The following is a 21,114-nucleotide window of genomic DNA, read 5'->3' as shown; positions in this document are numbered from 1 at the left end:
CAAGGCAACTCAATGTGCTTTACACAAGGAAAGACAACACATAAGCATCAAGAAACACAATAGTTAACATTCAGAGGAAGAAAAATAAATGAAAATAGGTTACAAAATTTACTAAAAAGAACATACAATAACAATCTTAAAACATTATTCAACAAACTTTAAAACATTTAACATAAGGAAGTTTAAAATAATAAAAAACACTTAAAATATTCAGGACCCAAATCATTTAGTGATTTATAGACGAGTAGCAGACCTTTAAAATCGATTCTACAGCTGACTGGGAGCCAGTGTAAATCCTTAAGTACTGGAGTAATATGTTCTGATCTCTTTGTTTTGGTCAGAACTCCAGCTGCAGCGTTCTGAATGAGCTGCAATTGTCTCATGTTCTTTTGAGAGAGTCCAGTCAGAAGACCGTTAGAGTAATAAAAGCATGGATAAGCTTCTCTTGGTCTGCTTGAAGCATGCAGTCCTTCAGTCTGGATATGTTTTTCAGCTGGTAAAAGGCTGTTTTAGTGATGAATTTAATATGATTGCTGAAGGTCAGGTCTGAGTCTATTAGTACCCCAAGATTTCGAACTTGGTCTTTAGTTTCTAAAGACAGTGACTCAAGCTGTTTTTTAACAGCAATCCTCTTTTCTTTATTGCCGAAAACAATGAGCTCCGTTTTGTTTTCGTTCAGCTGAAGGAAATTTTGGTTCATCCAGTTGTTAATTTGCTCTAGAGAATGACACAATACGTTAATAGAACTGCTGTCATTTGGGGACATTGATAAATACAGTTGTGTGTCATCTGCATAACTATGATAGTCAACATCGGCGTTCTGAAGCATTTGACCCAAAGGTAACATATACAGACTGAACAACAGGGGTCCAAGGACTGACCCTTGAGGGACCCCACATGTCATGGCCTTTCGATCAGATTCAAAATTTCCAATGGTCACAAAGTAACTCCTTTCCTCCAAATAGGACCTGAACCATTTAAGGACTGTTCCATTTAATCCCACCCAAGTTTGCAGCCTGTCTAACAGTATATCATGATCGATCGTGTCAAATGCTGCACTGAGGTCCAACAAGACGAGCACTAATACCTTCCCTGCATCAGTGCTCAATCTTACATCGTTCAGTACTTTAATCAGAGCTGTTTCTGTACTGTGATGTCGGAAACCTGACTGGAATTTATCCAAAAGTCAGTTTAAGCTCAAGAATTTGCTGAGTTGATTTAAAAAACACTTTTTTCAACTATTTTGGTTATGAAGGGAAGGTTTGCGATTGGTCTATAATTTGCTCGCAGGGAGACATCCAGTGTTCTCTTTTTTTTAGAATGGGCTTGACAGCGGCTACTTTCAGAGATTTAGGAAGCTCACCTGATTGAAGTGAGCAATTAATTATTTGTTGTAAATCAATCTGAACAGATTTCACAATGGTTTTGAAAAAGCCAGATGGTATTGAGTCAAGACAGCTGGTGGAAGGTTTCAATTGCTGAACCAAGTCTACTACAGTATTTTGATCCACTGAGTCAAATTCTGTCATGGTAATTAAATTATTCCTAGGTGATTTTAAGTGCTGCATCATTTTGTTATTTTGCTGGTTTGTAACAATGTTTGACCTGATGGCTTGTACTTTTTCACTAAAGTAGCAGGCAAATTCATTGCATTTATCTGTTGAGAGGAGTTCTGGTGCTGTTTGATTTGGGGGATTTGTGAGTTTGTCAACCACGGCAAATAGAGTGCGTGTATTGTTGAGGTTCCTACTAATAATTTCAGAAAAGTGTTGTTGTCTAGCTATTACTAACTCTTGGTTAAAATGACAAAGACATTGTCTGTACAGGTCAAAATGAACTTGGAGTTTAGTTTTTCTCCACTTTCGCTCTGCTTTTCTGCATTTAGATTTCATTAAGTCATTATGTTGGTAGTACACCTCCAAGGTGTTTTAGTTCGGGATGAAATGGTCTTAGTTTTAGTAGGAGCAACAGCATCCAAAACATTTGAGATTTTTGAGGTGAATTCATCCAGAAGTTCATCAACGGTCTCTGCATTTACAGTTGGTGATGCAGCCATTAATTCCATAAACATATTGCTTGTATTCTCATTTATGTACCTTTTTTTAATCGAGACAGTAGTTGTTTGAACTTCTGGGATTGTTTGTAATTCAAAAAACACACAGGAATGATCTGAAATAGCCAGATCTTTCACCTCAACAGATAAAATGTCAACACCTTTAGAGATGACGAGATCAAGAATGTGACCTTGATTGTGTGTTGGACCTTTTACATGTTGTGAGAGACCAAAAGTATCAAGTATATTACAAAATTCTTTGGTATTTTTATCCAAGTTGTTGTCAACATGAATGTTGAAGTCTCCAGTTAAGACCAGATATTCATAGTCGGTACAAATTACTGACAGCATTTCTTCAAATTCCTCCATGAATCTGCCTTTTTGTTTTGGAGGTCTATAAATTATGACAATGACGATGTTTGGTTCACCTTTTACCAAAAGACTAAGATATTCAAATGAATTAAAGCCTCCCAATGAAATTTCTTTACACTGAAATAGAGATTTAAAAATGGCAGCAAGTCCACCGCCTTTTTTGCCATTACGACATTTGTTCATGAAACTAAAATTTGTTGGTGTTGAGCAGGCAAGTCCAGTCAAATTAACATTTTATTTAATTTATTAAAATGAATATAGTTTAAAAAATATCTATATATATTTCATGATTATGGATTTCACTCGAATTTGTGTTCGAATATTTTTTTCTTTAGATTTCTGTGTTTCATTACATAACTTTTGAATTGAATTCTTTCAATAGATCATGGGGAATTTCGGGACAATTTTATTTAAATCTGTACAATGCCGATATGTGGATTTCACTCAGTTGATTTCATTAAAAAATGTGGAGTATAACAGGAACAAAAACAACTCATATCACTGCTTTCTTAGAGGTGCATGCCAAAATAGATGTAATTTTTATTTGATTTCCTTAAACCATGATTATTTTTGGCCTACCGACATATTTCATGACTGCATTATTTTTCCTCCCTGCAGAGTCGAGATGGGAAAAGTCCTCTCCACATGACGGCGGTGCATGGTCGCTTTACTCGCTCTCAGACTCTCATCCAGAACGGTGAGTCGTCCGCCTGATGTTTTTTTTTTTCTGCACAGAACACTGTACGGTGTTCCCTCGTTTATCGTGGGGTCATCTTTTGCGGATTTTTTACAACGTGCTTTTTATTTTATTTTATTTTTTTAATCTTTGCGCGGCCGTATCTCTTGAACCCTACGCCCAATCGGGGACATATGGGTATCCGCGGATTCGTCTCAACGAGAACTTTCCAACGATGTCTGTCCCGTCGCTCCACGACATTGGAACGACATTGCATTCTGGAGATAGAAACTAAATACTGTGCTGTATAACAAGTAAATGAATAAAAAACATACTTTTAATAGAAAAATGACTAAATGAAAAAAAACCCCATAAATGATGAATGAAAAATCATTCATAATAAACTAAAAATCAGACCAAAACTCATAAACATATATAAAAAATACTGTGCTGTATAAGTAAATGGAAAAAACATACATTTAATAGAAAAATGACTGTAAATGAAAAAAAAAAAACTGAATGATGAATGAAAAATCGTTCATAATGAACTAAAAATCAGACCAAAACTAAAAAATCATGTATAATAAATGAAACAAAAAAAATACTTTGCTGTATAAGTAAATTAAAAAAACATACTCTTAATAGAAAAATGACTGTAAATGAAAAAAAAAAACATAAATGATGAATGAAAAAGCATTCATAATAAACTAAAAATCAGACTAAAACAAAAAAATATATAATAAATGAAAAAAAATATATACTGTGCTGTATAATAAGTAAATAAAAAAAAACATACTTTTGATGGGAAAAAATGACTGTAAATGGAAAAAAACAAATGAAGAATGAAAAAGCATTTAAAATAAAGTAAAAATAATACTAAAACGAAAAAACATAATAAACGAAAAAATGTATATAATCAACCAGATTTATTTATTTATTTATTTATTTATTATTATTATTTTTTTTTAAATTAGCGTGGATTTCCGTTATCGCGGGTAGTTTTTGGAATGTAACACCAGCGATAAACAAAGGAACACTGTATTTTGGGTATGACTGAGTTCCAATTTGCCGTGTTTATTTGTGAACACTACTTGACTTCTCAACATGGACCACAAGTGTTTTTCCCGTCTTCAATATCAGCAGACATTTGACATCGTTATATATGCTCGTTTGTACTTGGATCTTGGTTAACGTCAAGCGTTGTGTTCCAGGCGGTGAGATCGACAGCGTAGACAAGGATGGCAACACGCCGCTGCACGTCGCCGCTCGCTATGGCCACGAACTGCTCATCAACACGCTCATCACCAGCGGAGCCGACTGTACCAGGTATTGCATCGTCCCTGCTGACCAAAATTAAAAACAAAACGTATGCGGCGAGGTGAAATGTCCCTCACTGACGTGCGTCCGCTTCCTGCAAGGCGAGGCGTCCACGGCATGTTCCCTCTGCACATGGCCGCCTTGAACGCTCACTCGGACTGCTGCCGCAAGCTGCTGTCCTCAGGTAGTATGCCTGATGTCTTGTGATGCAACATCGGCTTTAGTTGGGTCCTGGCGTTGTTTTTGATATTGTTTTCATTTCAAAGAGTCTGATTTACTAAACGCATGATCAAAAACAACCACAATTGATTGATTGCAACAAATGTGGAGTACATGCTAATATTGTAAGCTAATTTATCATGAACGGTGTGATTTAACAAGCATATGACGAAATACAATGGCTGATTTTTTATTTTTAAGTTCCCCGTCTGAAATGTAGGTATCAGTGAACAATTACTGTTGATAGGCTGAAATCAGGGGATTTGAACATTTTTTAATTAACAAAAGGCTCCAAACGATTACTAAATTATTAAAATAGTTGTCAATTAATTTGACAATCATTACTTGTCGATTAATTGATTAGTGTTGACAGCTCTAGTTCAAGTTAAACAAAACATGGCTATGGTGAAGTAGGGCTGGGCAATAAAACAAGTTAATTCAATTAAACGTCACTTTGAAAATCAAATTGTTCAAATTTGCTAAATCGTAAAATAAAATTTTCTCTTCTGGATTATTAAAAGCTGTTGTTCTTATGTTCTGTTACATCCAGATGTTATTGTGAGTTGTAATTTTTGCTAACTATGAATGCTAAGTTGTATGTTAAAACTGATTTAGAATCAGTATACATTATTGTTGTCTGAAGATTTTGCACAGGAATTATTTTGAATAAATGAGGCCTTTATATAACTGTTTGTTGGCTTTATTAAAATTAAAATCAATTAAAATCGTAATCGTCCTGAATGACTGAAAAAAAAAAGAAAGAAAAAGAAATTTTATTTTTTGGCCATATCGCCCAGCCCTATGGTGAACTTGCTGGTTTCCCAAAAATGTACAATTTTAATTATTTAATGCTACCAGGTATAGATTTGTTTCACTTGATAATTTTCCCAATATACAGTATTATACTTTGCCTTCTTCCATATAGGACTATTTACAATGCTTCTTTTGCAATTACGGCAACTTGACCCAAAAGTAGTTCAGTCACAAAGCGAATCATTTATCTGTAAAAAAGAAAAGATTTGACCTAGTTCTAAGAAATCCCTTAGAACGAGGTGTTTTAAGTGGCCAAACAGTGGGCGAATATCCTAATTGAAAAATTTGGTTATTTTTAAAAATTGTTCAGCACTACTTTTGGCTTATTTATACAGTTACAGTGTTTTGTTTTGTTTTTTACATTTACTTTCATGTTTTTATATTACTATTTTACAATACAGTGCTATTTTGTTTAACATTTAATTGGGAACAGATTATTAGCATTTCACTTTATTTCATTGGAGAAAGTGAATTTTGTTATGAGCTTGGTCAAAGTGCCACTGTAGCTCGCATGTCCTGAATTTTGTTCTTTAAATTATTATTATTTTTTTTTGAAATGGCGATGCCATTTCATGCAGTTAAATATTTCTGTGTATTATGCTCCTGGCTGTTTTACTGGATTTTAACTGATTTTGCAAGTGTTTTATGGATATAAAATATGGAACCTACCAAAAGAAAAATTAGAGTTTCTTCTTTCATCAGGAAAAAAAAGTATATTTCTATCAGTGTCCGTTTTGCAGCAGTTAGCATTAGAATATAGCTAAGTTTCATCATTATTCACAAATCTGTTTAGAATTGTGGGAAAATGGCTTGTTTTCAACTGGTTGATCTGGTTGATCTCTTCCTCTGCTGCCACCTGCTGGCCGTTTTTGTCATAACTACCACTTTTTCACCCATTCACTGCAGTAGAGAGGCTGCATCAAAACCTTCTGTATGCTCTAGCATAAAAAACGTATAAATATGTCTTTGCGAGACTTAAAACATTTAAAATAAAACGTATTTATACGTTTTTGGGAGCAAATGAGTTAAGTGTTTGTGCTTCTTTACATGTTCTTGCGTCATGCACTCTCCTAACCCGTTTCCTCACCATCTTTCTCACTAACGCTCGTCTCTCTTTTGTCTGTCTCTCTTTGCCCCGCCCCTTCCTGTCCCTCTCCCTACCACTTCGGCTGCTGCTGTATGCCCCCCCGCCCCCCCTCACTCCTGTCTCCCTGGGCCGCCCCTTTCAGGCCGGAGGTTTAGCATAATGTGTAACGACTCGGTCCTGTGTGCAGGCTTTCAGATCGACACCCCCGACTGTCAGGGAAGGACCTGCCTGCACGCCGCTGCCGCCGGAGGGTGAGTGACATGTTACCAAAATGTCCGCTCTCTGCTAACGTTTGAAAAAGGGCTGGGTATCAATTTTTATTTCCTCAATAGATACGATTTCGATTCACAACAGTTCAGTTCTATTCGATTTTGATTTTTTTTCCCCATTCAATTCACTTCACTTCAATCCGATAATAATTATAATTTCATAATTTTAAATGTAAATTAAAAACATTCAGAATTGTCTTAAAGTACAATAAACCAGGTGTTTAATAAATATGATAAAATACTTTTTAATTCATCTGAACAGTAACTGTCAAGAAAATAAAATACAAAAAAAAACAACCATGGCCTTTAAAATTCTCTTTTCTTATAAATTTATAGGCAAAAGATATAAAAATAATCAATCATGTTTTTTTTAAAAATTGATATTAGACTTGAATAGAAAATTTGATTCAACATTGATTATTTGACGGTTCTGGATAAATCTTCTTTGTTCTTATTCCAAACACACAACATTCATCTGGATACTGTGTTTAGACTAGTGGGGGTACATGGAACATATTGCAAAAAAAAAAAAAAAAAAAAGAAGACCTGAGTTTCCCTTGAAGTATAAAAATATTAAACAAAATGTTTTGTTGCCTCTTTTTTGAGTGCAGCAATGTGGATTGTGTCAAACTGCTCCTGACGAGCGGCGGTGACCACAACAGGAGAGACAACTGCGGCAGGTGGGATACATCGTGGTTGCCATGACGTTACTGAAGACTGAAAAAGTGACAATCAACTGAAAACTGCAAAAAAAAAAAGAAGCTAAAACTGATTTAAGAATCCTAAACCTTGGCTTGTACGTAAACTGCACATGTACACATTCGGAGCTGTTTGTTAGTGATTTGAATTTGACAGTTGCGCTCTGCTTAACGACATCTCAGCGACAGCTGTTGACACGTGCGTGTATGTCGGTGTTTTCCACATACGTGTCTTCCTCAGGACTTCCCTGCACTATGCGGCCGCCAGTCGCCACTATCAGTGTCTGGAGACGCTGGTGGTTTGCGGGACAGCAATCAATGCCACCGACAAGTGGGGGCGCTCCGCTCTGCATTACGCTGCTGCTTCAGACCTGGACAGACGGTAATAAAACTGGACGCTTTATTGTGCACTCATGTGCCATCTCCAAAGTTCATCACATGACAAAATGTGTACTAGACCTTGAACCCCAAACGTGCACATTTTGCTCTTTGATTGAACCACGCAGTTTCGCAATGGTGGCTGTCGACATATCTTTCTGTTAGTGCACCATCTAGTGGTCGAATGGCGGATGTTATTTGTCGGCTTAAAAACCGTTCACCTTAACTCAAGTCAAGTAAAGTCTTTAAGTACATAGTGGGTTGTTATTCGAGACAATATATATAATGATGTATGTGGGAACTAAATGGTGGTTAGTGATTGTTTACCTGAAGTGGTCATTGCTAGCGTGCTAATGCTAACTGTGATTGCTAACCAATTAGCATAGGCTAATTTTGTTGGTGTTTAATAATGCATATGTATAGAAGATAAGAAATTATGAGTACTGATATCCATTCAATTCAATTTCTGTCCAACTTTAGTGGATTAACAACAACAAAATTTGTGAACTTTTTGTTTGTTTGTTTGTTTGTTTGTTTTTTAATTGGCGATTAGTCGATTAATTGGAATTGGAATAATTGATATATTAATGGATTTTAAAAATATTTGATAGTGACAGAACTATATGTCACATTATTATTTTTGTGGTTTGTTCGCTAACAAATGGTGATAAAAGTACAACCACGACAATACACATATTCTTGCCTGTTGCAATAGATGCAGTAAATAATAGCAAATAATAGTAAATAGTAAATAGTAATAGTAAATAATAGTAAATAATATTGTGGGGGCGTTGGTGATATTTAAAAAAGATCACAATAATATAAAAAAAAAAGAGAGCTCATACTAAAAAAAAACACAATACTGTGCTTTTGCGCATAACAGCAATGCATATAAACCACCTAACAATATTGAGGCACCTACTTGCACACACACATTGATCGCTTCATATTCACAAGCAAATTATGTTCCCCTTTATCTGACAATTAACATAGATTTTAAACATAGAAGGCCAAAACATCCCTAATGAAAATTAAATTGCACTAATAAACTAGCCACTAGAGGGTGCTAGAACTGCACAAATGGAAATCAACCTGACTTTTTTTTTAACAGATGTGTTCCTGTTAAATATTGTGAACATGACAACGACAATATTGTGGCAGTTTTAATATCACAATATCATGATATTGCCCTTATTGTGACATCCCTAGTAAATAATATCAATCATTATTATTTATTTGATTATTCTGAAATTATTCTCATTAACGATAATCATAAAAATAGTTGCAATAAATGTGTAAGTGTAATAAATGTGTAATTAATGCCTTGCAGGCGGCGTGTTGCTCTGGAGCCTGAGAGTGAAGGAGTCCAGGCAGAGAGGGAGAAAGAGGCCGCACTGTGAGTCGACTTTTCTTCAACATGACCTAAAAAAGGAGTAAATAGAGGGAGATAAAGTCAACAGTGGTTGAGATCTTGATTGATTGAGATCCTGGGGTCTTACAAGGACCGGTGACATGGAAAAACGTTTTTCCCCCATCCAATGACCTTATTTGAAATATTTTTTTATGCCTTTCTTCAGATTTTTGATTGTTCCTTCACCCTCTTTTGCAGATGTCTGGAGTTCCTCCTTCAGAGCGGAGCGACGGCCTCGCTCAAAGACAAACAAGGATTCAGTCCTGTTCACTATGCTGCAGCCTACGGACACAAACACTGCCTAGAACTGGTCAGTATAAACACGCGTTGTGCAGTTTGACACAGGGTTGGATGCAATGACAGCGTGCGACCTTGCAGCTACTGGAGAGACACGACGGTTACCATGACGATCTTGAATCCCCCAACGCCAGGAGCCCCCTTCACCTCGCTGTGAGTCTAAATACATAGAGTGCCTTCCTGTCTACTTATTCACTTGACTGACATAGTAATTTATTAATATGTAATGAGATCTGGGAAAACTGCATTGTAGTGAGTCAGTCATTGGAAAATGGTTGTTTTGGCTGTCTGCAGGCGTACCACGGCCACGCGCAAGCCCTTGAGGTGCTGCTGCAGGGGGAGAGGGAGGTGGACCGGGTGGACGAAGCCGGCCGCACTCCCTTGGCCATGGCGGCGCTGCGCGGTCACGCCGACTGCGTTCACATCCTCCTCGGCCAGGGGGCGTCGCCGCGCACTTGCGACACCCGGCACAGGCGCACACCCGTACACCTGGCAGGTGGGCCAACGATTATAATCGGCCGATAATTGTGATACAAACATCCGCCAATTGGGCTAAATGGACGATTATTTTCCACTTGAAACGTTATCGAAGAAAACCGAAGTTTCCGACGCTGTGGAAGTACCCTGAATGCACCATTTTGCTTGCGTAGCATTAGCAACTAGCAAGTGTGTAACGTATGTTATTCTGCAATCCCTAAGCGTCCTTTAAGATGTTTAATGACACCGTAGTTGCAGTTAACCTTGTATATTTCTTCATGAAATGTTTTGATAAGGTCATACTAGGGACTTGTCATTTAAAGCAGAGAATCTTAATAGGGAAAGTTTGTGTTAAGTGGCACCCATTAAAAAGGAAGCTAAGCTACAAGCTAACTGTATGCTAACATTTCATTTTGTTTACATGCCACTCTGCAGTGATGAACGGTCACACGACATGTTTGCGCCTCCTGCTGGACGAATCGGACAGTGCGGATCTTGCTGACGCCGCCGACTGTCAGGGACAGTGAGTGTTTTGCCAGTACACAAGCAAACACACACACGTGCATGCACACAACACAAGTCCTTTCTGTGTGTACAGGACACCTCTGATGCTAGCTGTGGCGGGGGGTCACGTCGATGCCGTGTCGCTGCTGCTCGAGCGGGAGGTGGACGTCAACATGGCCGACAAGCACGGCATGACCGCGCTGCACCTTGGGGTGAGTGAGCCTCACAGAAGCTTGCTTATGCGTTGTCATGTTAATCTAATCTTGTCAAAAGTGCTGGATGATGTATAGTAACTTCAGCAGTCAAGCTGTTTCTTAAAGGGCAAGTTAACCAAAAACATTTCTTGATAATAATATATTTGACATCACTAGTCTAAGCATGACATTCTGATTAATATTACATTTGTGGAATATGAGTTATGAAGCAAAATCGAGCCGTTTTTATCCATCTCAGGTCTGCCGTCGACTGAATATGACATCACAGTTGCCTAGTTCAGGCAACGACCAATCTGAGCTGTGATTGGTTGTTACCTGAGACCTGAGCAATTGTGATGTCATCTTCAGTTTACTGGAAGTGGCAAAATGGCCGCCTTCAAATATTGATAAAAACTGATGGGTTTTAGTGCTTAACTCATATTCCACTAACATAATATTCTGTATTTAGAGTAGTGGTGCTGCATAGACCATTATTGCCAAGATATTTTTTTGGATTGACCTCCCCTTGAACCAAATCTTTGCAGCTGCTGTGTGGCCAGGAGGAGTGCGTCCAGTGTCTGCTGGAGCAAGAGGCGTCCATCTTGTTGGGCGACGCTCAGGGTCGCACCGCCATACACCTGGCGGCGGCAAGAGGCCACGCCTCCTGGCTGAGCGAGCTGCTCGGCATGACCTGCCCCGAACTCGACTCGCTGCCTCCGCTCAGAGACCACCACGGCTACACGCCGCTGCACTGGGCCTGTTACCACGGTGGGCGGGGCTTCGGACGACTGTTGGCGGGCCGAGTAGAGTCGTGTTTTTAATGCGTGCGTGCGTGTGTGTGTGTGTGTGTGTGAGTAGGTCATGAGGGCTGTGTGGAGGTTCTGTTGGAGCAGAAAGGTTGCCGCTGCATTGATGGGAATCCTTTCACGCCACTGCACTGTGCTGTGTAAGTGTGCAAAAATTCAGGCACTATTATGATAAAACTGCACTGTTTTGTGTGAATGCTGAAAATCAAGTATGCTCTTCATCATCGTGTGAATGCTGAAATAATTCTTTATTTTACTTATTTTTTCGCACAATTTAATGTTTAACATCAAATTTACACCATTCATTTTCAATGACGTTCAACTTTTTCCAACTAGCAACTCCCTGACAATTGATCATCATTCCCAGGTGCTTGATACTGAAATTGGTCAAGTGCATTGTCCAGTAACCAGGAGGTTGTGGGTTTGAATCCCACCTCCGACTGTACATTGCAAATATATCCATGGCCATTACGCATGTATACCAACAGACTTATCATATGAGGAAATGCATTATGATTAAACGCATGTATCCCCATTCAGCTGCAATGAAAGCTTTCAGTATTATACCACGTGTGTGCTATGACTTTCATCAAGTCAATTAGCCTCGAGGTACAGCACATGCATGGCTCCGTGGAGGCATGTCAGCATGTGGTTTCAAATTCCGGTTGGGACACATTTCATTCCAACCTCAATTTCACAAATAGTCTCTTGTCTAATTACTTAACATCCATTGTATTAAATGTCATTTCACATTATAATTTTTTTTTTTGCTATATTATTAAAAAACATTTAACATTCAGGATTATACTGCATTATTCAATACAATTACATGCAATGTTACATATACTGCCATGTTCATATTAGTGCAGTGGTTAAAGCACATGACGAGCATGTGGGGGATCTGGGTTCGATTTTCGCTTGGAGCACATTTTAGCCCAAATTCTGTTACATATAATAATCATCTATCCATCCACTTATTCCTCACAAGGGTCTTGTCAAAGTAATTAATATCAATTATATTTAATGTCATTTATTATTATTATTATCCCTCCATCCATCAATTTTCTTGACCGCTTATTCCTCACAAGGGTCGCGGGGGCTGCTGGCGCCTATCTCAGCTGGCTCTGGGCAGTAGGCGGGGGACACCCTGGACTGATTGCCAACCAATCGCAGGGCACACAGAGACGAACAACCATCCACACTCACAAGCACACCTAGGGACAATTCGGAGCGCCCAATTAACCTGCCATGCATGTCTTTGGAATGTGGGAGGAGACCGGAGTACCCGGAGAAGACCCACGCGGGCACGGGGAGAACATGCAAACTCCACCCAGGAAGGTCCGAGCCTGGACTCGAATCGGAGACCTCAGAACTGGGAAGCGGACGTGCTAACCACTCGACTACCGTGCCGCCCTATTATTATTATTATTATTATTATTATTATTATTATAAAGCATTCCGCAAATATCCCACCTGCATTAGCATTCAGCTTTCAAGCATTCACACGTAATTTCTCCATAAATTGCACACATCAATAATAATAATAATAATAATTATTATTATTATTATCATTATTACTACTACTACTACTACAACATTATACTTGCATAATGATAACCCTTTAACTCATTCCCTGCCTTAGACAAGTAGACTTGTCAATTATATTTTTTTGATAGGGGAGAATCTGATGATACTCCACTGTAAATTTCAAACTTACAACCACCAGTAGATGACATAATTGCCCAATTTTATATTAAATAAACAAAGTTTGAGAGTCCATTGGACTAATGGTTGCATTTTGTGAAACCTAGATTTTTCTACTGTATTGAAAATTGTGATTTTTTAAATTTTTTTATTTATTTATTTTATTTATTTATTTATTTTTGTATAAATGGCTGGCAGTGAATGAGTAAACAGCACTCCATTGTCATATAGGCTGTTGTGGGTGACAGGGGCCGAGCTTTGTTGAAAATTTATAGCAAACGTGCTAGTAATTGAAGGTTTTCTGATTTCTATAGATGTCACAAGATGATGGCAAAACACTTTTTTTTTCTCCAAAATTAAACTATTCAACTCACTTCAATATAGTTCTTTGACTCCAAGATACGTCTTGCTTTGATCTGAGAACAAAACAGCAAGTACGAGACGGGCGTATTTTGCAGCAAATTATGACTTTTCAAATGCTAAACTGTTGGATTCACTGTATATGAGTAATAAAAAGTTTCGATTATTCCATAATGTTACATACTTTTCCATTTTTAACAGGGTGAATGACCACGAGGCCTGCGCATCATTGCTGTTGGAGGCGATGGGATCAGACATCACCGGCTGTAAGGATGCGAAAGACAGGTGTGTGTCAGTCCAGAATTTTTTATTTTTTTTTTATTTATTTTTTTAACAAATGAGTGGCACTTCAATTCACCTCAACGGGCTCTTCCTCTTTCTCCTTCAGGACCCCCCTCCATGCGGCGGCCTTCTCAGGTCACGTCGACTGCGTCCGACTGCTCCTTTCCCACGACGCGCCAGTTGACGCCACGGACCAATCGGGTCGCACGGCGCTGATGATGGCGGCCGAGAAAGGCCGTGTCGGAGCCCTCGGTACGCGCTTTTGACTTCCCGTCGTGTTTGATGTGTGGACGAAAGCACGTTTTTGTTGATTATGCGTTTGTGTCCTGTCCAGAGGTTCTGCTAAACAGCGCCACCAGCTGCCTCCATTACACCGACAAAGACAACAACACTGCCCTGCATCTAGCGTGTAAAAATGTAAGTATCCACAATTGGTCTATCGTACACCCATTCTAAATAGAAAGTAGAGCAAGTGAAAACCAAAAAGTGTTAATCAGCAGCACCATGCGTTTACTTTTGTTGTATTATGTGAATATGTGAATGCTAAGGAGATGCTATCTTTTAGCATTTTGTCAACTTTACTAAGAAAATCACTCAAGTACAGGAGACGATGACCTTATAAATTTGTTTTGGTGTTTTTTGTTACTCATATTGCCATTTTGCTAAAGGAAAGTGTAGCAACTGCTAGCATTTTGTCAGTACAAACTTCTTTTGCTAGTCGAATTCAGATGTAACAAGTTTGACCTGGAATATGGAAACATGAAACTGTCAATGTGGAGTAAACTTTTTTGACTAGCAAATGTGTTCAACTGTACTTGCAATTACATTTAAACATATCAGCAAGTACATTCGAACGTACTTGTAGGCTAAATGCTAAAGCTTAGCATTTTTTCCCTTTAATACCATGGAGTACTGACTTGCACATGTGCATACCTGTGCATGGAATTATGGGAAAAAAACAGAAATTGTGCAGTGCAGACATAATAAATAATAATAAAAATTACAAATAAACAAATTTACAGTTTACTTACAGTACATAATTTTGGAACGTATTGGTAAATGATAAAACAAAACAAAAAACAAAACAAAACGTGGCATTCTAGGAAAAAAAAAAATACAAAGATTTTATCATTTAGCCTACATGTTTACTCCACATTTGCAGTTCCATGCTTCTGTACTGGATGAACCAATCAGGTGGCAGAAAAATGCTGATATTTGTATCTGTGAGGAGAATTTGATTTTAATTGGTTAACCAAACAGACCTACTGCTAATATAGATCATGTTACATGCTTAATAATTCATAATTCATTCCTGTATTTGATCCCATCCAGGGAAAAGAAGACTGTGTTCTGCTCATCCTGGAGAAGTTGTCCGACTCTGCGCAAATAAACGCCACAAACGCTGCGTTACAAACGTGAGTTTCTCACGCCGCCGAAAAACAGCCGCTCACGCATTGACATTGACTTTGTGTCTCGTCAGACCGCTCCACCTGGCAGCTCGCAGCGGACTCAAACAGGCAGTCCAGCAGCTGCTGTCCCGAGGGGCCAACATTCAGACGCTGGACGAGAACGGTAGGATGGACCTGGCTGGCCCGACAGGATGCATCTGCTTCTATGTGTGCATGACAGTTTCCTATCCGTGTTCACTTGAGCTTTTATGCATTTATTTTTTTTAACTGGGTTTCCCACTCAGCTCTTGAGAAAGTTTTTTTTTAATTCTATGAGTCGAAAATAAATCATGTTCAAGTACAGTCCCCTCCAAAAGTATTGGAACGACAACGTCAATTCCTTGTTGTGTACTGAAGATCCTGGATTGGCTGGCAACCAGTTCAGGCTGTACCCCGCCTACTGCCCGAACCCAGTTAGGATAGGCTCCAGCACCATCGCGACCCTTGTGAGCAATAAGCGGTCAAGAAAATGAATGGATGTACTGAAGATTTTTGTCTTTTAAATCAAAAGATTTGTTTGAAGCCACCCACTTTTCAAGTGAGCAAAAGTATTGGAACATGTAACTTAGGCATGGGCCAATATTCAATTCTGACAATATGATAACCACAGTATTAAAACTACAACTCTAAAATGATCTTTTTTAAAAATATTTGGACAAATAAAAACTTTTTTTTCCCATTGTCCGTAATTTATTTTATTTTTAACCCATAGGCCATATCTTATTTTGAAATGACTTGGTCATAACCATCAAAAAGCTCAAAATGGGTCACAATACTGCCTACGGGTAAACAAAATAAAGTATATGTGATACATTAACAAATGTGTGCTATGTTAAGTAAGTAAATATATCAATAAATGTTAACATTAGTGAGTTCTTCTTAGTAAGTCAGGGCCCGATCACTGATGAGCTATTTTGAGAACAGACCCATGGGCTACTCATGCTGTCCTTGGGGCTAACTAGTACACACAGGCACTGTTTTCTTTACTCAACTCTGGAAACAGCCAATCATATTGTGCCCTGCTTAGACATCCCCTCAAAAAAGAAAAGAAGAGTTCATTACTGGTGACAGCCATTATTGATTATTGATTATTTATTATTTATATATATATATATATATATATATATATATAATCTATTTATTTAGAATTGTATTATTATTATTATCATTATTATTATTATTATTATTATTATTTTATTTATATTATTTATTGAAAGCTCGACTTTTTAAAACCACAGCAAACCATCAAACTTGGTAATCGGCCCATGCCTAATATTTGATGGGTGTTTTTCGTGTTACTTTTGAAATAATGAATGAATGTGAAATGAATCACGAGCTGTTGGTGAAATCTTCAATGTCAGTCTAGTTGAAGCTGCTTGTTTGTGTTTTGAGTTGACGGCACGTGTAGTGTTGTGTACTGTATGGACAAAAGATTTTTTGGGATAAATGGTGGATTAAGAGTTGAGTCCGAATACTTTTGTCCATCTACTGCATGTGTAAACTGTGCAGCCCCTCCCCCTTTTGTATGTTTGTGCACTGCTGAAACGCTAACACGAATGCCGCTCCGTCCCTCTTCTGTCTCCCGCTTCGCCACTTCCGCTTCCTGTCCATTTCGTCCCCGCCCCTTTCTGTCTCTGTGACGCAGGTCTGACCCCCGCTCTGGCTTGTGCGCCCAGCCGCGAGGTGGCCGACTGCCTGGCGCTCATTCTGGCTACCATGATGCCTTTCTGCTCCCCTTGCAGCTCTGGCGCCCCCTCCCCTGGCGCCCTGCTGAGGTTGCTGCCCCCCAAAGCGCACAAAGACCCCGCCGCCGCCGTTCCCCGGGGCCCGCGCGCCGCCAGGAACCCCTCGGGACCCTCCAGTGAGGGCACCACAGAGAACGATTCTGAGGATTCGGAAACTTTCTGACCCTTTGCGGTCGCCGGACCGCTTGATGCCATCTTCCCAAGAAGAAGTTGATGCATGGAAACGCTTCTTGTTTTGTCACATGGGTGCTGAAATCCAAATTGACCTCGGTACTTGGCCTCTGGGTGGCGCTGCGACTCACCTCCAAGACTTTACAAGCAAGAAAAAGAAGCCATTTTTAACATTTTTTTTTGTACAAAAACAAAAGGTCAATGACATTTTAGTTTTTATTGATGTTTTAGTTTATGTACTAAATAAGCAGCTTTTACACAAGAATAATAATATTGATACTTAACATTCACTGGAAAGATGTGGCGTACACACTGGGTCCCATTAATTAAGGTTTATTACGAAAGGACAATTATGATAGTTGACTTGTTACCTGAACAAAAATCTTGTAATATTAAAAAAAAAAAAAGTTGCAATTTCATTGAAAAACAACCTTTGCAAATCAAAATTTTACAAGAAAAAGTCTTCATATTGTGAGGAGAGAAGTCATTTTAAAATGGTACTATTAAAAGATGTAATTTCACTAGAACAAAGTTGTAATATTACAAGAAAAGGTCATCATTTTAGAAGAATATTTGCAATATAAGTTGTATTATGACAAAATTACAGCAAAGTCAAAAAAACATGCGAGAATAAAGTCCAAGTGGTCTAAAACTTTGCAAGGTAATGAAATTATGAGAAAAAAAATTATTTATATATTTAGGGAGGTTGTTTTACAAAAACGAAATTGCAACGATGAAATTTTACAAAAACTATATTGTGATTTAGAAATTCACTCAATTTGTATTACTACAAAAAAAAAATCTTTATTTTACATAATTATAGTGCGAATTTTGTGATTTCAGCAATCAAATTGCAATTAAAAAAAAAAAGTACATGAAATCATTCTGGACAATTCTGAACTTATGGGCCGCATTTCTATTATATTATATTATATTATATTATATTATATTTACGCAATGCAACACCCCTTACTCGGTGAAACCTGACGACGGATTGCCTGCGATGATCATACGAAGCTCTCATAAAATCAGGTTTTAAAAGTGGCTGTGCGTCATTACGTTATACTGTATTTGGAATTAAGCCCTCCTTCCAGTTTTTCTTAGCAACTGGAGGACAAACAAGTGTGTACTGAAGAGAAAAAGGTGAACCATCGCTCAAATAGTCCAATTTGTTAAAATTATTGATGAAAATTTTCTACTCTTAGTATAGAATATTAAAATAGTGTAGACTGGCTGGCCAGGATAACTCAACCCGAGCTCAAACCACCACAGCTCCATGCTAGCTAACATGCTATATGCTAGTCTTTGACGTTTTAGCTTACGTGTTGCACATTTTCGATGAAACTGTTTACATTATTAGCAAAAGGGACAATATTTGGATGACCTAATAACCAAATTGTATACATGTGCGATTTTGTGCCTCTTGGCTGTTTTTAAGGACGTGAATCTAATGCTAAAATCAGTTATGACCAATTTCTGTTTGTATCACACTTTTGCCTCTGCAGACATTTCTTCACGTCAAAATAATCCTCACAAATTAAATTACAATGAACCAAAGTCTAGTGCTTTTAAATGAGAGCTTGTTTTCACCAAGTTAAGTCCACCATTTAAATTTTTGACTTGTGACACAATTGTGACATAAGCTCAGAATTGTCCACATTCCAAAAAAAAGTTGCAGTTCCATGAGAAAGTCAATCACAAGAGTTAAAAAAAAATAAAAAAATACACATACACACACTAGTGAGAATGAAGTAGTTTTCCATAGTTTTACAATATGGGCATAAAATGTGATTTTTTTAAAAAAGTTGCAATTTCACTAGCATAAGGCTGTTATATTAGAAAGAAACAGTTATCATAATTTCACAACAACGTACCTGTAGTACAAGAAAAATTCAAAACTTTATGGTGAAAAGTCATATTTGAAAAGAATAGTCATAATGCAAGGAAAATAGTTTTACAAAAATATTGTAACGAGTGTACATTTCTTTTATTTATTGTTACTTGAAGCACAAACATTGTGTAGAAAAGATTCCCAAAAATGTGTGCACACTTTCCTTCTCCTGTGCGCTGCTTGCATGCCGACCTTTTGTGAATCAGGGTAGTCGAGGTTCGCCTCTTTTAAGGATACAAATGTGTGTTTTGCCGAAAAACATTCCCAAGTTCTCCTGACTGATAACTCTTGTATTTCCACGATGGTCCACAAAACTGCCAGCACTTCAATGTCAAACCTCCATGTGACTACCTACCAGCAATGTGCCAGCAAATGTGTGCAGTGCCTTGACGTCTTTTTGTTTTGAGGAAAAATATACACAGTACATAAAAGTTCACAGGTCACTTAAACCCCCAAAAGCACATTTCGTTGTCGTTGTTGATGTGGCAGGCAATGTGACACTTCCAAGGAGCTTTTTAACTACTAGAATAAACCAAATGTTCCTTCATTGGAGATTTGAACAGTAACAACATGTCCAGTCATGACTTTAGAAGTAGCTCCCAAATGTTGCCCCCCCAATTCATATTCATGTGAATTTTAAAAATCTAAATGTACTCGACTTTCAGTTGACAGTGGCAATATTTCCGTTTAAGGTACATTTTTTCTGGGCTATGACCTGATGCAAATATTTGTTGGTTGTAACGTTCGTGGCAAGTTAAAGGCGAGATTGCCGACATTGGTACTGCTTTTTTTCTATCATGTTGATTTATAATGCTTTGTATAACTTCACCATTCGAACACAACCTCTTTGAAGCGAATTAAGTTTAATGAATGCGTACTTTTAATACAAAGATGAGCTTCATGAGTCGTGACAATCGGCACTCTAGATGACTTTCAAAGCAGTTCCTGATGCAGTACTACCACATTTCAGTGTTTTTATATGGCAATTGTTCACTTCAAAAAATAAATGTGCTGCAGTTTTGCTTTTGTCTTACTTTCTCACTTGAAACGTCTCATACCTCAATGCAACTTTAAAGGGATACTTTACTTATTTAGCCATTTTTGGCAGTCAAACAATATTTTGCCTATAATAAATTTGATATTTTCATTATTTGTCATGTACAATTAGTACCTTTAAAAACACATTTTGCAGCTTGTTGTCGACTGAAAATGACATCACAAGGGCTCAGGCAACCAATCACAGCTCAGCTTGTGAATGTCACATGACCAAACCTAGAAAACAGGTGAGGTGAGCTGTGATTGGTTACCTGAGCCCTTGCGACGTCATTTTCAGTCGACAGAAAGTTGGTTTTTAAAGGTACTAATTGTATGTGAAAAATAATGAAAGTATCAAATTAATTGTATACAAAATGTTAACTTTTTATTGCTATAATGGGCTAAATAAGTGAAGTATCCCTTTAACTTTTAGACTCTTAAGTTGTTTACACCAGAGTTGTATACCAAAAATAAGTAGCAGCTCTTATGGGGTACATAAAACACAAGTATTTATTTATTTGTTTTTTACTATAACTCCATTAAATTGGAAGTCAAGCCTTCAGAGAAACCAAAAGAAAAGTAAAAAAAAAAAATCAGCCTGAAGGCAACTGATGTATTTTCAGTCAACAGCATGTGGCAAAATGAGATGGATAAAAATATTGTACTGAAGGTAGATTTTGCATCTTAATTTATATTCTACAATCACAACATTAATCAGAATCCCGTGTTTAGACTAGTGGGAGCACATAAAACACATGACTGCAGACCTGTCACCAGAAAGAAATTGTAGGGGGGGCATTCCCTTTTTTTGGGGGGGCACACTTTATCAACCTAAATCTAATGTTCATCAGGTTGAACAGCGGCATTGTGACAACTGCAAAAGTGTTCAGAAATATTTTCTGTCACT

At 37.9% G+C, this 21,114-nt stretch overlaps 1 protein-coding gene across 4 annotated transcripts in view; it reads left to right on the top strand.

The window, feature by feature from the left end:
- ankrd44 (ankyrin repeat domain 44) overlaps nt 1-20,193 on the top strand; it is a 36,633-nt gene extending 16,440 nt beyond the window's left edge. For 2 of the 4 annotated variants that reach the window (XM_077536586.1, XM_077536588.1), the window contains exons 9-28: nt 3,044-3,122; nt 4,313-4,427; nt 4,520-4,602; nt 6,680-6,788; nt 7,418-7,486; nt 7,746-7,886; nt 9,213-9,278; nt 9,492-9,603; nt 9,672-9,743; nt 9,885-10,086; nt 10,503-10,590; nt 10,666-10,783; nt 11,311-11,533; nt 11,624-11,711; nt 13,837-13,920; nt 14,024-14,169; nt 14,252-14,334; nt 15,250-15,332; nt 15,398-15,489; nt 17,011-20,193. In XM_077536586.1, coding sequence (XP_077392712.1) covers nt 3,044-3,122; nt 4,313-4,427; nt 4,520-4,602; nt 6,680-6,788; nt 7,418-7,486; nt 7,746-7,886; nt 9,213-9,278; nt 9,492-9,603; nt 9,672-9,743; nt 9,885-10,086; nt 10,503-10,590; nt 10,666-10,783; nt 11,311-11,533; nt 11,624-11,711; nt 13,837-13,920; nt 14,024-14,169; nt 14,252-14,334; nt 15,250-15,332; nt 15,398-15,489; nt 17,011-17,273 — 2,316 coding nt within the window. In that variant the 3' untranslated portion in view covers nt 17,274-20,193. The remainder of the gene's footprint in view (nt 1-3,043; nt 3,123-4,312; nt 4,428-4,519; nt 4,603-6,679; nt 6,789-7,417; nt 7,487-7,745; nt 7,887-9,212; nt 9,279-9,491; nt 9,604-9,671; nt 9,744-9,884; nt 10,087-10,502; nt 10,591-10,665; nt 10,784-11,310; nt 11,534-11,623; nt 11,712-13,836; nt 13,921-14,023; nt 14,170-14,251; nt 14,335-15,249; nt 15,333-15,397; nt 15,490-17,010) is intronic. The other 2 variants (XM_077536587.1, XM_077536589.1) reach the window with 2 other exon arrangements.
- The last annotated feature ends 921 nt before the right edge of the window (nt 20,194-21,114 follow it).

This window comes from Festucalex cinctus, chromosome 11, assembly GCF_051991245.1.
Source record: "Festucalex cinctus isolate MCC-2025b chromosome 11, RoL_Fcin_1.0, whole genome shotgun sequence".
NCBI lineage: Eukaryota > Metazoa > Chordata > Actinopteri > Syngnathiformes > Syngnathidae > Festucalex > Festucalex cinctus.
This window is presented reverse-complemented; position numbering and strand designations above follow the sequence as displayed.